Source organism: Sycon ciliatum, chromosome 3, assembly GCF_964019385.1.
Source record: "Sycon ciliatum chromosome 3, ocSycCili1.1, whole genome shotgun sequence".
NCBI lineage: Eukaryota > Metazoa > Porifera > Calcarea > Leucosolenida > Sycettidae > Sycon > Sycon ciliatum.
This window is the reverse complement of record NC_088645.1, coordinates 24,374,703-24,388,846: the sequence shown is the minus strand read 5'-3', so window position 1 is coordinate 24,388,846 and position 14,144 is coordinate 24,374,703. Positions and strand designations below refer to the sequence as shown.

Genomic DNA, 14,144 nt, shown 5'->3' with positions numbered 1-14,144 from the left:
ATCAACGGTGAAAGCAAGCTAGTCCCGACCAGCTCGCTCGAACTGGATGTGGAACAAGATGTTTTCATCTACCCCGGGGCAGTCCCCCTCGACACTGACGAACAAGTGTTGAAGGTACGTCTTGCTGTTGCTCCAATCATCTGCATCAACGTGGAACCCAGATGTTTTCATCGTGCTCTGGACGCACACATGACACTTTCTATCACGGAACTGAAACAGCTGACTGAGAGCTTCACATCATTATGCAGTGTCGCCGTCCAACAAGACGATCAGCTGGTAGAGAGCTTCCAATAAGTCTTAAATGAACTGCCTTCTTTATCAGACAGCTGATCATTCATTCTTATTCTATCCTATTTGAGCGTATACTACTTCCTACTGCAATATCTCATGATAGTAAAAAAATAATAATACTTGGTCCGCCCAGTTAAAATTGGCGCTTATCTTCACACTTGTCTCAAGAAAGAAATACGAATATTTGAAGCAAGCCACGATCACAAAGCACTATATACATGATTATTTACATGTCAGTAAGCAACTCAGTCGAAAATTCAAGCAAGTTACACATCCTCCTCGCCACTATCGTCGCTGGAGGAAGAGCTCAAAACGCACGATCCGGACAGCTGCTGCACGGGTCGTTTCATAGCTTGTTCCACTTCTCCTCGTCTCGAATCACGCTAAAAGGCAGTGCGTGCCTGTCACCTTACCATCAGAAGCTGAGTGAGACTGCCCGCATGTTGACTGTAAGTGTTATCCCCGTTCGTCGAAATAATGCGACTTTGTTTGAGACAAAAAGGCAACGCCATATCAGTGTCCTTTTTTCAAATAGACTCTTGCGCTTGTCGTACTTGCTGATCAGCACCCGTACCCACGCGAGCCGCTGGTGCTTGTACATGCAGCGCAGTGATAGCTTCCGCTTGATGTAGCACCTGTGCGTACTGCACCTACAACGCCGTGCACCAGGCTTTTCGGCTAGTTTCCTGAAAGTCCTTTGCACGAGTGTTTCTCTCAGGACTTGGTGTTTCCTTTGATTAGCTCCTTTGCCCTGTCCTCTGTGAGCTTCAAAGTGTGTCCGCCGGATTGGTCTCACTTTCTGGAGACATCGACATGAGCTGCAGTTTCTTCGTCAGCGATTTGCTGGTGATAGCCCTTCACTAGGCGCTGTACTGTGCAAGCACTGAAATTCAAGCTAGCGAAGCGCTTTTCAGCTTTTCTATACCTCCCCGGGGTAAACAATCCTTGCCATCAGACAGCTGGAAGTAGACAGAAACTGTATTCTCCATCGCTCTGAAATGCGAAGATCCTGACCTATTTTACGGACTTGAGCGGAGGTTGCAGTGTTTTCTTGCGCTGACGGAAGTGTTCGTCGGCGGCAGCTCCGTCAAAAAGACTCAAACGAACCGATCGCAACTTCTGTGATGGTTTGTGCTGTCATGTCGTCGGATGCAATGGTCAATGGTCATGTTCGGATGGTGAATCGGTGGTTCCATGCCGTGTGGCACAGGCAGAACACCAAAAACCAAGTGAGAACATAAGCGCCAATTTTAACTGGGCGGACCAAGTAATAAACTTCTAAAGAACAAGTATGGGTGGTGTTGTGTCGAGTAGTACGTCCGGACGTCCACGGAAAAGTGCTGCCTTGCCTCTTCTGACTCCAGTATCCCCACTGCTACTAGTGGAGTATGGGTTGCAGGAGGTGAAAAGAATGGAATTGGGAAAGATGAACCACGGTGATCTCATGTGCACACCATCAAGGAATGCCTCAATCATGGCAAGGTTCCATCACTGATCATCGGTTTTTGGCGGGCTTGATGGTGATTGGTTGACATCTTTGCATTTTCAACCCACCCCATTCTGACTTGTATAAATACGCATGCTTGTCATGCAGTCGAGTCATTCCTTCACCCAATACAGTACTGATCAATTGCCTCGTGACTTCACATTCTAGGAGATGGATTCCCTTTACGAGCGATGGTTTCACGTTGCAAAGAGTCTTAATAGATCGACTGATCACAAGACTCACGAATGTCAGGTGTGTCATCTGCTAGTACGAGTTGCTGACCACGCTCTTGCGACACACGCAAAGGATAAAGGTGAACGCTCGGAGACTCGTCATGCCTTTGACATTGACCATTTGTTCGTTCGAGATTTGTCATGGTTTCAAGAGTGGACATCTGCTAAAAATGTTATTATGAAGAGACACGCTGCCGTACTCCCATTAATAGGGGAACAACGGATCCGCCGTTCATCCCACCCGAATGTGTGGGTGTAGTATTATCTTTTCCAAGTCCTGCCTGGCAAGCATTGCCAACTGAAACATATTGCTTCCAGTGGGAAGAAAGTCGAACTGGAAGAAGCGCTTGCGGCTGGACAACATGCAAGGCAGGACCTCACTCCTTTTGCTGCAGGGGAGTTTCTGATCCGTTTCAGTCAGGGTTGGTTTCAGGATTGGCATCGTCCCATCCTGACCCCAACACTCGTCGATATTAGCGACTTCGGCGACTTATCGGAAGAAGATAATTCACCCCGTCTTCATATCATGTTGGAGTCTGATCAATCGTACTTTCGTATAACGCAATATGTTGACGAAGAGATCATGGATCGAAAAAGTGAGCCGAAAATTTGAACCTAGATAGACATAGACCCCAGCAATGTATCTACTAGTACTTTATATACCCACTCCCATCCGGGGCAATTAGCAGGTACAACCATTGGGGTACAATCATGATGTCATACCCCTTCCAACACCTACACCCGAAAAATCATTATAAAAAAATAATTAATTTTGTTCCCGTAGCTATGCAGAAGACGTTACTTCAGTAACGTCTGGCGCTAGCCAGGGTCCACACAGCTTTAATTTGGTATTTGTTTGTGTTTTTGTGTCACGCCTGGCGCTATCCGTATCTGACGGCAAAAAAGCATAGGATGTTATAATTTTTTCAATTCTCCTATTTTTTTTTTCAGGCATATCTTGGGATTCGAACCCGCACTATCGCCCTACATGCATTCCCCCATACACTTCGCATTCATACCCATTCTTCCAAGTTGCTTCACGTTATTATCTTGCGTTTGAAAGCCCTATTTGAATATTGCGGGCAGCTGTATGTGGCCAGCTGTGTTTGATGGTACGGTACGGGAGACGGTGTCGTATTACCCTCGATCGTACCTGTCCCGTACCTATCCCCTACCGTACCGTGCCATCGAAGACGGCTGGCCACAATGCATATTCAAATAGGGCTTTCAAATGCAAGATCACAATGTTCGAATCCCAGGATATGCCTGAAAAAAATAGGAGAATTGAAAAATTTATAACATCCTATGCTTTTTTGCCGGTAGATACGGATAGCGCCAGGCGTGACACAAACAAACAAATGTATGCGAAGTGTATCGGGGGATGCATGCAGGGCGCGCGATAGTGTGGGTTAGGCCTTGGCGGATAATGCCGGCAGAAAAATTGGCAGAATTCGGTACTTTTTCTGGTAAGTTTCATGCATGTTTGGTATGTGGATAAAGAAATGGAGCAGAATTCGAGGAATTGCCCGCCATAAGGTTTGTATGGTTCTGCCAATTTCGGTGCAAAAAAAGCAGAATCTGCCACCTTTTCGAGCATTATCCGCCAAGGCCTAGTGCGGGTTCGAATCCCAGGTTATGTCTTAAAAAAAAAAGGATTTTTTAAAAGAATTTATAACATCCCTATGCTTTTTTTGTCTAGGTCATCAAGGCAAAAAAAGCATAGCGTAGGGCCCTGAGCTTCCAAGCTCTCTCGTCCTGGCGACCGTGCCGTGAACCCACTCCCCGATGAACCTGCCTAGTGCAGAACTAAGGACAACTCTGGATGACCCAGAGCTGCCCCGCTGGGCAACGCCCAGCTATGAAACGGTAAAGAAGACCAGATACGGAAGAGCTCAAACAATTCAAACCGTCCTGCTCAAGAGCAAGACAACACGCACGCACGCACACACACACACACACACAGTACATGTCTAGCGACGGCAAAGGTGCAAGAAATTCAGTACAGTCGTGGCATGATGAAAAGTACGATGCCACACGCGCGAGGCATGAGCAAAATCAATCGCACGCGATAGAGAATAAACATGACATGAGCTGGTGACTTTCAAGCATCCAACATGAGATTAGACTAGACTTGAACACAGTCTCAGTTGGTATGTTGTTTGCTACACCAAGCACAGCCGTTGCCAAAAAATCCGGCCAAAGCCATGGATACAGCGGTGTGTATATGCTGCGCGTTCTTCTGTGGCACTTTTATCGATGCATCGAGGCTCGTTCATGGTGGCGTGCGTGCATTTACACTCAGTACCGGCACAGCTGCACTGAGCAGTGTGCGCTGCACTCTGCCTGCTGCTGCAGTCGTCGGTTCGAGCACTGCACTGAGTGTATGCAGGCCTGGCAGCAGGGCATGTGTTCTGCACTATAGTGCGTTTCAAAACTATAGACCTCTAGACTTTTTTGAATAATTCTAATTTGGTTTGAGCTTTTCGAGAAATTTCTTCGGAATATTACTCAGGCAGCTCACGCAATTTTTCTCATATAAATTTCTAAGCGATGGGATAACAGACGCCCAATTTCGAAAAAATTATGCACGAAGTGATCACAGATTTTATGTGGTATAGATGCTGTCCTAGCAATTTTTTGAAACCAGAGGTCTGGACTTTCGAAACGCACTATAGGCCAGTTGACTTTGTGTTGTGGTGGCAGCAGTGGCAGTGCACGCGGCCCATGCACCGTACAGCTACCGGTTGCTGGCATAGCATTGGCCGGATTTTTTTTTTCGCCGACGACTGTACTCTCAGCCAGAAACAATGAATTCCTGTTTCCTATTCAGGACGAAACGAAAAACCATCCCGTTGTCAACCACACTGTTGCTAATCCATATCTCTTTTTTCACTTTTTTGTCGTGAGAAAGGCCTCTTTCACAGGCAAACAGAGCATCACCAGTGAATAGTTTAACCGAGCACAATCAAATAATCATGTCTCTCGTGTTGAAATTCTAGAGAGCGTACTGACGGGGTCTTGCCGACACGACTGCAGTTGGAATTCTACAACAGAGAGTACACTGACGTGGTGGTCTTACCGACACGACTGCAGAGCGGTGCTGTCGCCGCTCATGATCTGCGCAATGTGCTGCAGCTGCGGTACGGCACTGAACTCTCCCTCGGCCGAGCGGCTGCGACACTCCTGCTGCCAGCGCTTCCACCGCAGCGAGAACTCCGTCAGGCTTTGGCCGAACAGCGCCTGCACGGTGACAGCAACAGCAACAACAACGGTAGAGCAATGGTAAACATACTAGCAGATATCAAAGTCCGTACTGGCGAAATTAACGCATCTTCCGTAAGTACATGTAGTAGTTTCCACTTACTGTAAAATGAGAAACTTTCGCTAGGGATTAAATTTTGCTATTTTCGCGACCATCCTACATTCGCAAATGTAAATCGCCGCAAACTGCTCTGTACAGGGATTGAAAACTGTACAAGATCCAATTCGAGAGCTAAAATCGCAAACATTTCTGATCGTGAACTAGGGCGATTCTTGAAAACACAAAATTTGCAAGCTGCGAAAGGCTATTGCTTTACAGTAAACATGTCGGTGAAACGAAGGCCAACTCAATCACAATACTGAAATGATAGCGCGTCAAAGTGACAAAAAAAGGTGAGTACTGAGTACTTCAAGGAATACTTGGTCCGCGTCAGCAATATTGTCGCTTATCTTTCGAGAATTTGAACTTAGACTTTGGACATCAACGCGTGCATTTGAGGTGATAAAACTTGGTATGATGGAAGGTAAGGTATAGAATGACAACTAGCCATGAGGAATTTATTGTCCAAGGAAGGGTTCATGCTTTTTTTGGTCCTCCTCGTCACTGCTCTCGGCGCTGGTGACAAATATTTTTGATCGGGATCGACTCTCTCGCTTTCACAAGCTCATCTCTCTTCCTCTCCCCTGCCTGGCTATTTTCTAAAGGGAAGTCGATCGTGACGGTCGCCTTCCCTATAGTACTTCGCGTGGGCAACACGACTGCCTGTGTGGTTCAAATCAGTCACCGTTCTTTGCAATATTTATTTTGAACGACAACGACGCGTACAGTACTTGCGAATCTCCACAATGTGCTGGATACTCCGAGCATTGAGCTGGAGGTGAGGGAACTGCGATCTCAGCTTGGCGAGCGATCCCTGAGGTGAGCGATCTCGGCCGTTTTGCAAAATGGAACTGATTCCGAGTAGCCGATTACTTTCTTGTTCGTCGCGCTGCTCTTGCCTGCGCAGTGTGACAAGATAAATCGATTTTGATGCAGCGCTGTATCAATCAGTATCACCCACCCGTCGCTCTTGAAATACACTCGAAATCTAGCTAGACCTTTCAGGTACTAGCAAGAGTACATAACCAAGAGTGTGCAACTCGACGATCTCCAGCCCACGGCGGAATTTTTTTATGACATCAGTCTTTGGCGGCTGTTTGGCTCGCTGATGCCATCATGCGTAGCCAGAGATCAAAGTACAAAGAATTTGTAAATCACAGCTACGGTAGTCGAAGCAGAACAACGGACGATAGATCGATGTGTCCTGAACCTGGTGAACGCTCACCGTATCTACAAAAATGCACGGGAAAGCATACGCACTTGATCATACTTCAGCCAAAGAATGACGCAATAAAAAAATTCCGCCGTGGGTGAACCCATCGCAGCTCGAGATAGGAGTTGCACACTCTTGGTTATGTACTCTTGGTACTAGTAAACTAACTTACTAACCAAAATTGGGGTGAAATGGGCTGCCAAGTGAGCAGGGGCGGATCCAGGGGGGGTTCGAACGAACCCCCTAAATTTTTTCCGACCATGGTGCAGTTTTTTTTTGTTTTGTTTTTTTTTTACAAAAGCCAGGCATGCGAATTGCTCCTAGGATCCTGCCGTAGCGCATATATAGCCCGAGCTGAATCATGCAGATGTTACATTGATATGATCCTCAGACGAACACCTTGCCAATAGGCCTTTCCCAAATCGGCCATTTATTTTGGCCTTTTCGGCTTTTCGATCGGCTGAAAAAATCGCTAAAATCGGCTGAAAATTTCTGTAAAAGGTGGAAATTCGGTTCTAAAGTCGCAGCCACCTTTCGCAGACAATGATTACAGAAATTGTATTTGCATGCTATTGAGGCACTAAAACATCAATTTTCGGCGAATTCAGTGCGAAAATTGCGTATTCGGCTAAAAGATCGGTGATTTCTTCAAAACCACTTTTCGGCCAATGTTTCGGCCGGCAGATTTGGGAAATGCCCACGGGCCGTGACGCAGGCGCACACGAGCGGTCATGCCCAGTTGCCCACGACCCTGCAAAACATGTACATTGTACTACTTTCACTTTAGCTCATGCATATACATGTACCTGTACATGTACACCCTTCAAAGCGGTGACCCCCTTGTACTTGTAGTCTAGGAGCCAAGTCAGCAAAAGTCCAAGGAATAAGGTATTGATAGGCGACAAGCCTCTGGGTCATCCTAATAAAGATATTATTACTTCCTCCGTATACAAAAACTTCGTGACTTTTTTTGAACGGTGTTTTTGAGCAAGAACCTGCTCAACGAACGGTGCCAAAGGCTGTTATCGACAACTCCCGTCCATGTCGAGGTTAGTTTGGTTGATCCCGAACAGATTCTCCACGGACGCCATGCGTGTGAGGACGTTGCGGACAGAAACTCAAGAGTCAAATGCAATAAAAACTAACACTTACTTGCTCGAAACTGACACAGTGACGAAGTGTAGCTCGTGGCTGGAACACGGAGTCGAGTCACGCGGCACTCGCTGCCCTGAAAGTGGCCAGGCTCGTACTTGCGGTGCGCGGCCCCATAGTCATCTACGTAGCGTGAGAACATAGATTTGTTTCGCTCGCACGGCAAGATGAAACATTTTAGTCGTCGTGCAACCAGCGCAGACTCAGGATCAGAATGTCGATGGCCTGGCTTTCTTCGCCTCTCTCCAGTCAGACGTCTCTTTTGTCGCCAAGGGGAATCGTAGGGACCTCCTCGAAGCCATTGTAGAATGCTTGGGAGGATTATCCTGGCGAGAAAATGCGAAGCGTGTGGATGTGCTTGTACGACTCGTTTCACGGCATAATGGAGGTCGCGGGTTGGAACGACTGAATATAGTCGACACCGATTCGTACACAGCTCTAGAGATGAAGAGGACGTAGCCAAAGTCCAGCATCGGATCATCACTAAAGGTGACAAGAATCTGAACGAAATGCGAGCGGAATCAGCGACTGTTGGCGATGCGGAGTCAGCGTCGTCAGGTGACAATGACATGAGCGACGAAGACTCTGAAAAAACTCAATCTCATTCGTCTGAGTTGCTTTTTTCTTTGTATATAGCTTGTAAACAGGTTAGACAATGCCACGAGTGTTATTCCGAGTCAAACGGAACAATCCAGAGCTGTGCGCAGCTTTCAAAAAAAAGTCACGAAGTTTTTGTATACGGAGGAAGTATTATTATTACATGTACATGTATATTCGGCGATTTCTTGGTAAAATCTCAGAATTTGGCGAAAAGATCGGCGATATTCTGAAAAGGCTACTTTCGGCGAATTTTTCGGCCGGCCGATATGGGAAAGGCCTACTTGCCAACATTCAACGCTTGGCCGACACGTACTCTGATGATCTGCCAAGCTCTTCAACTATATCAACTGACATCCGAAAGTGGGGCAGGAAATGGAAGGACGCAGCAGAGAAGTCTCGTGCACTTCCAGCTACCCCACGAGCTCTTGTGCATTGTGATGCCGATGTTTTCCCGAACATCCACGTCCTCCTCCGGATTGTTTCAACACTACCCGTCACCTCTGCGGAGAATGAGCGCAGCAACACTGCCTTGAAATGGCTGAAGCACTACCTGCGCTCGAGCGCTCGACAATGGGATCAGAGCGCCTATCCTCTAGCCGTTTCCCAAAGGTGCCCGCCCTTTTTTCGCCCTTTTTGGAAAAGCCCGTTTCTTTCTCCCTTTATAAGGGCGGAAGAAAACTGAACCCCCCTTGGAAAAATCCTGGATCCGCCCCTGGTGAGCATTGGCGACATAAAAACAAAGCTGAAAGATAAGCGACAATATTGCTGACGTGGACCAAGTACACATTTTATAATAATGATATTAGCGCCAAGTCATTGGTGCTCATTGGCTGTTCCCTATTACACAAGGAGACAGTGATACGCAGTATATACTGGTATTAGTAATAGAAACTAAGCATACCTGTGGGACCGGCATCTTGCGCAGCAGCTCATCCAAACTGCTGAATGCCTGCAAGAGGATTTGCACACATGAAAACACACACACGCGTGCACACACACACACACACACACAATGCGACATCACATGTCTGCAAGCATGTTGAAAAACACCTATACATGCATCTACACAGACCAAAAAAACAGAGTTTGGGTTATCAAAACTGAGAGGTTCTCTGGCTACACCCCACCCTCTAAGGAAGATAGACGCAGTGAATACTTGTCCAGTCTGGTTCTCAAAACATTCGGAGCGGAGACAAGGCAACTCCGAGGAAGCCGCTAGGTGCTAAAAAGGACTACCAGTATGGCCTTATGGCGTCTTCCTAGATAAAATTAAATTTCACAGTTCGCGTCAGACTCGGCTAGAGGCCGAGTTTTCCGCATCCGTAGGAACGCCACCACCCTTCAAGGATTAAGGCCTAGATGCTAGATGCTACTCCTTAACGGCAAGACTACACTCACACTATTGCTAACTCTAGTTGTGCTAGGGGAAAGCCGACCCAAGGCTCATGTCTAATATTCGTCAGCCCGGATTAGCACAGCCCTTGAGGCTCCGGAAGTAGCTGGAATGCTGCTGGATGTACGGATGAGATGTACAAGTACAGTGATGGAAGTTACCATGGGGCCGGTTCACGACACCAGCTGTGCACTTTAGGTGGGAAAATCACCTAGCACCGCTCCACTAGACATGAGCTCAAACAAAGGACAGACATATCATGACCAACTATGGTAGAGCTAGAGCTTACGGATGCGGCCGCGGAAGCGCGGCGCGACGGCAAGCGTGCCAGGAGGTCGCGCACGGTGTCGATGCGGCCCTGCAACACCAGCAGGTAGACGGTGTCCCAAAACATGTTGCCACCGCCGCCGCCAACGTCGTCCTGCTTGCCGGCGACTGACGCTAGATCAGGGTGACTGAGCAGGTCGCGAGCGCGCTCCTGGGCATGATGGCCGTGCCAGCGTACCCACTCCAGCAGCGGCTGCATGACGCAGCCGACAGGCAGCACCTCCAGGAAGATGATCTCGCAAAGGTGCCAGATGAGCTCCACGTTGCCAAACAAGACACTCTGCAAGTACGTGCACAGAAATGAGAGGAATACACGGATATACGGGCACAAGCGCACACACATACACATGAGTGAGACCAGTGAAAAAGTCCGTAAATATGTACCTGCCCGAAAGAAATACCCCCTTCATTCTTTTGGCTCTGTCTGTTGAAGTCAAGTCAAGCCCGATAAACATACTGCCCGAAATAAGTACCAGTACGATGCGCACATGCAGCACGCAGCATGTACATCGACATGAAAATGACTTCTCCACTACACACAACTCAGGTCCGAAAGTTAGTTCGTGCCCGAAAGTCAGTACCGGGCCGAAAGTCAGTACGGGTGTGGTCACTAAATTCGAAAGTAAATACGTACTTATTTACGGACTTTTATTGTATGTATAATTTCAATCCTATAATTATAATATTGTAGGGAAAGAACTCAAAGACAAAGAACGTGACCCCCAGGAGATAGAGATAGATAGATAGATAGAGAGAGAGAGAGAGAGAGAGAGAAAGAGAGAGAGAAAGAGAGAGAGAGAGAGAGCGAGAGAGAGAGAGAGAGAGAGAGAGAGAGAGAGAGAGAGAGAGAGAGAGAGAGAGAGAGAGAGAGAGAGAGAAGATATTCAAACAGTGGCTTCCGGATATTCTATCACTGCAATGCAACGATACACGAGCGTCGTCACATTACACGTACTTCATGTTGTTCATTAGAGGCAGAACGTAAGCCATGGCCGTTGGTTGGTACACCTCTCGCTGTCTCGTGCCTCGCGTTGATCAGGCACGCGTGCAACACAGCACGGTACTGGCGACTTATATGTAATAAACTGCGAGACAAAGAGCACACAAGAGGTGCATACACAGGTCAACATGGTGGTTGTACCTAGAATGAAACAAAAATCCAGTGTCTGCTCCAGAGCCGGGTCAGCCGGGTGAGCGACCTGGTTGGGGGACACTTGGACCCGCTTGGAAAAAGAACACCGGGTCACTTGCTACCCGGTCGGGACTCAATCAGGAAGGCCCAAGACTCCCTGATGTACAATAGCCGCACGTACATGTACGCGGGACTGACCCGGTTGCAAGAGCTGTGTCAGGTACACGTGTACCCGGTTGGTTTGAAATCCTAGAGCAAACGCTGAAATCGTGTCAAACGTGGGGGGGGGGGGTTGCATATTTATTCTGCCAAATACAATACCACACGCACGCTCATATCTGCCCATGCACAGACGCACGCACGCGCACAGACACACACACACACACACACACACACACACACACACACACACACATACACACAAAGACACACATACCTATTCGATCGGGACGAGGAGGTGCTGGCCCCGACTTCTTGCAGGGCGCAGAAGATGGCATGGCACTCGCTGATCAGCTGGCCACATGCTACAGAGCTGACATCACCACTCAGCGCAACCTCATGTACGGGAGGCTCTCGCTCACCGCCTATACCACAGACAAACACCGCAATAAACACACAAAAAATAAAGAGACACTGTTGTAAAGTATAACCTACTGGTACGCGGAGACAACAATTTAATTCCCGTAGCTATGCAGAAGACGTTACTTCAGTAACGTCTGGCGCTAGCCAGGGTCCACACAGCTTTAATTTCGTGTTTGTTTGTTTGTGCCACGCCTGGCGCTATCCCGTATCTGTCCCGTACCGTATCATCAAGAGAATGAGTATGTATAGTAGCATTATGTATAGCATTAAAGCGGTCAGCACCAAGAAATGAGAGACTGTAGAGGCCTAGCATATATGTATGCGAAGTGTATCGGGGGGAATGCATGCAGGGCGATAGCGCAGTAACGTCTGGCGCTAGCTAGCCAGGGTCCACAAAAACTTCCTCCGTTAACAAAAACTTTGTGATGGATATGAAAACGCTTAGAACAGGTCAAGAACAGTTTGTATCGACTGCAAACCACTGGACGAAGGTAGTTCAGCTCATGTACAGCGTCTTTACAAGAGATTGTCAGAATGAGCAGAGTTCAGTTTGCGTCGCATTCGCTCGACTAAAAGCATAGCGTAGGGCCCTGAGCTTCCAAGCGCTCTCGTTATACTAATAACAGGGATAAACTACACACTCATATTCTATACACGCATCCAGGTAAAGTTGGTTGGTAATTGTTCCAAGAACGGTTTCTCGACATCGTTGTCGCACATATTGTTGTCAGCTTAGCACAAGACGCTTTCCTAAATGGGCATAGACAACCAAGATAGAGAGGTACTATCCCTTGGCGGGAATGGGTTTAAAACCCAGTAACTACTTTTAACATCGTCCGGGGGGAATCTTCTGCTGAGCGCTAGCCCTTCTTGCCATCAGAAGAATATGCTGGAGGCAGTCCTAAATTATCAACACAAAATGACAAATGCTCTGACATAAGACAACGCTTTCTGGACACCTGTGCCAGTGAAGTATGGCGAAGCAGGTACAGGCACTCGTACTTTCATGTTTGTGTATTCAATCCACACGCCCCAGAGAATGCCAAGTTTGCCGCTACAAAGAGTGTACTATTCATGTGGGGCATGCCTGCCTGCACTTTTCTTGCTCGTAAAATGGCTATTGAACATCGACGAAATAAAATACATGTAGCCCAATATTGTCCCTATCTAAAAATAAATTCCAAAAATATTTTTATCAATTATTTGGGGGTGTCTCCGCGTTGGCATTGTGTATCTTTCCAATAGTAACGTAGCGAATGCATAAAACATGCTCGCATCTCCATGATCAGTTCTCCCGTGTATGAACTACTTGGCACCATCGACTCCTCAGTGTTTTGCAATCTACAAATAAATTCAAATGCCACAAAATTGTGATAATTCATTTGTATCGTATTTTTTGGAGGCTGACCTGTGGCGGCACGATTCTCCACGGGAGCCGAAGGACTGCCACTGCAGACACTAGAATACACCACGGCACGATCACCGCTGCTGAATTTCACTCCCAGCCCTCCATCTCCGGACGACGAAAATTGAGACATTCTGGTGTACGCAGGCAGGCATACACCAAACTAACGTTTTCAAAGACACTTTTTGAAACAACTCAGAGTTGTGGCACATGGACTGGAGTGCAATTGGGCATGTCGGAGAAACTCAATGAGATAGAAACACAATAATGTTGAATCGAGAAAAACCGGGCGGCTCTGCTGTGCTCAATGAATGGAGAGAACCAAAGATATACAAATCACTTGAATGACTACGACTTCGTAACAAAATCAGGCCATTCGCTTCCTGAAAGACGAAAAATCCTTGCCAAGCAACACCTTCCTTGATCTTCCCGCCACCGAACGAAAAACGAAATCTACAGCTCGATAATATCCTTCAACTCTTTTTTTGTCTGGTTTGTATTAGATTTTGGACACTTACAGCAGGCAAGCCAGACAAGTTGATGACGTTAGGAAGACTTTGGCTGAAAACCAGGGTAAAACCTTTATTCAAGTACCTGAACCCCAGCTACGTCACTGATGCATGACACGCATCTTTTTGAGTGTCGACACAACATGACGTCTTTTCAAGCCCCCTCTCGATCACACTTGATTTCGAATTATTTTGAAGAACTATTATTCAGGCTTTCTTTGTTGAGCAGGAAGTAGTTGGTCGCAACTCCTTTCTTCAATGCACCTCTGTCGTCTTGCCTAGCAGTGTCCTGCTCCCAGGTCTAATGGCGTAGGGAAGCTTTGTATTGGCGATCACTACTCCGCAAGTCACCCAGTGCCCAAGGCCTAGCACAAACTTGTTTTCATCTTGAAATGGCTGCTGACGCTGCAGTTTTGAAATTGGCTCATCGCAAGGAGGTGAACTTGCTGCAGAGGTACGA

General features: G+C 47.3%; 1 protein-coding gene across 1 annotated transcript in view; it reads right to left on the bottom strand.

Moving 5' to 3' along the window:
- The window catches only part of LOC135811844 (nuclear pore complex protein Nup85-like), a 23,112-nt gene extending 9,537 nt beyond the window's left edge, over positions 1-13,575 (bottom strand). The window contains exons 1-6 of the mRNA XM_065325082.1: positions 13,179-13,575; positions 11,625-11,772; positions 11,012-11,141; positions 10,019-10,336; positions 9,238-9,285; positions 5,090-5,250 (exon numbers count right to left, since the gene is read on the bottom strand). Of these exons, the coding sequence (XP_065181154.1) occupies positions 5,090-5,250; positions 9,238-9,285; positions 10,019-10,336; positions 11,012-11,141; positions 11,625-11,772; positions 13,179-13,308 (935 nt within the window). The 5' untranslated portion in view covers positions 13,309-13,575. The remainder of the gene's footprint in view (positions 1-5,089; positions 5,251-9,237; positions 9,286-10,018; positions 10,337-11,011; positions 11,142-11,624; positions 11,773-13,178) is intronic.
- Between the last annotated feature and the right edge of the window lie 569 nt (positions 13,576-14,144).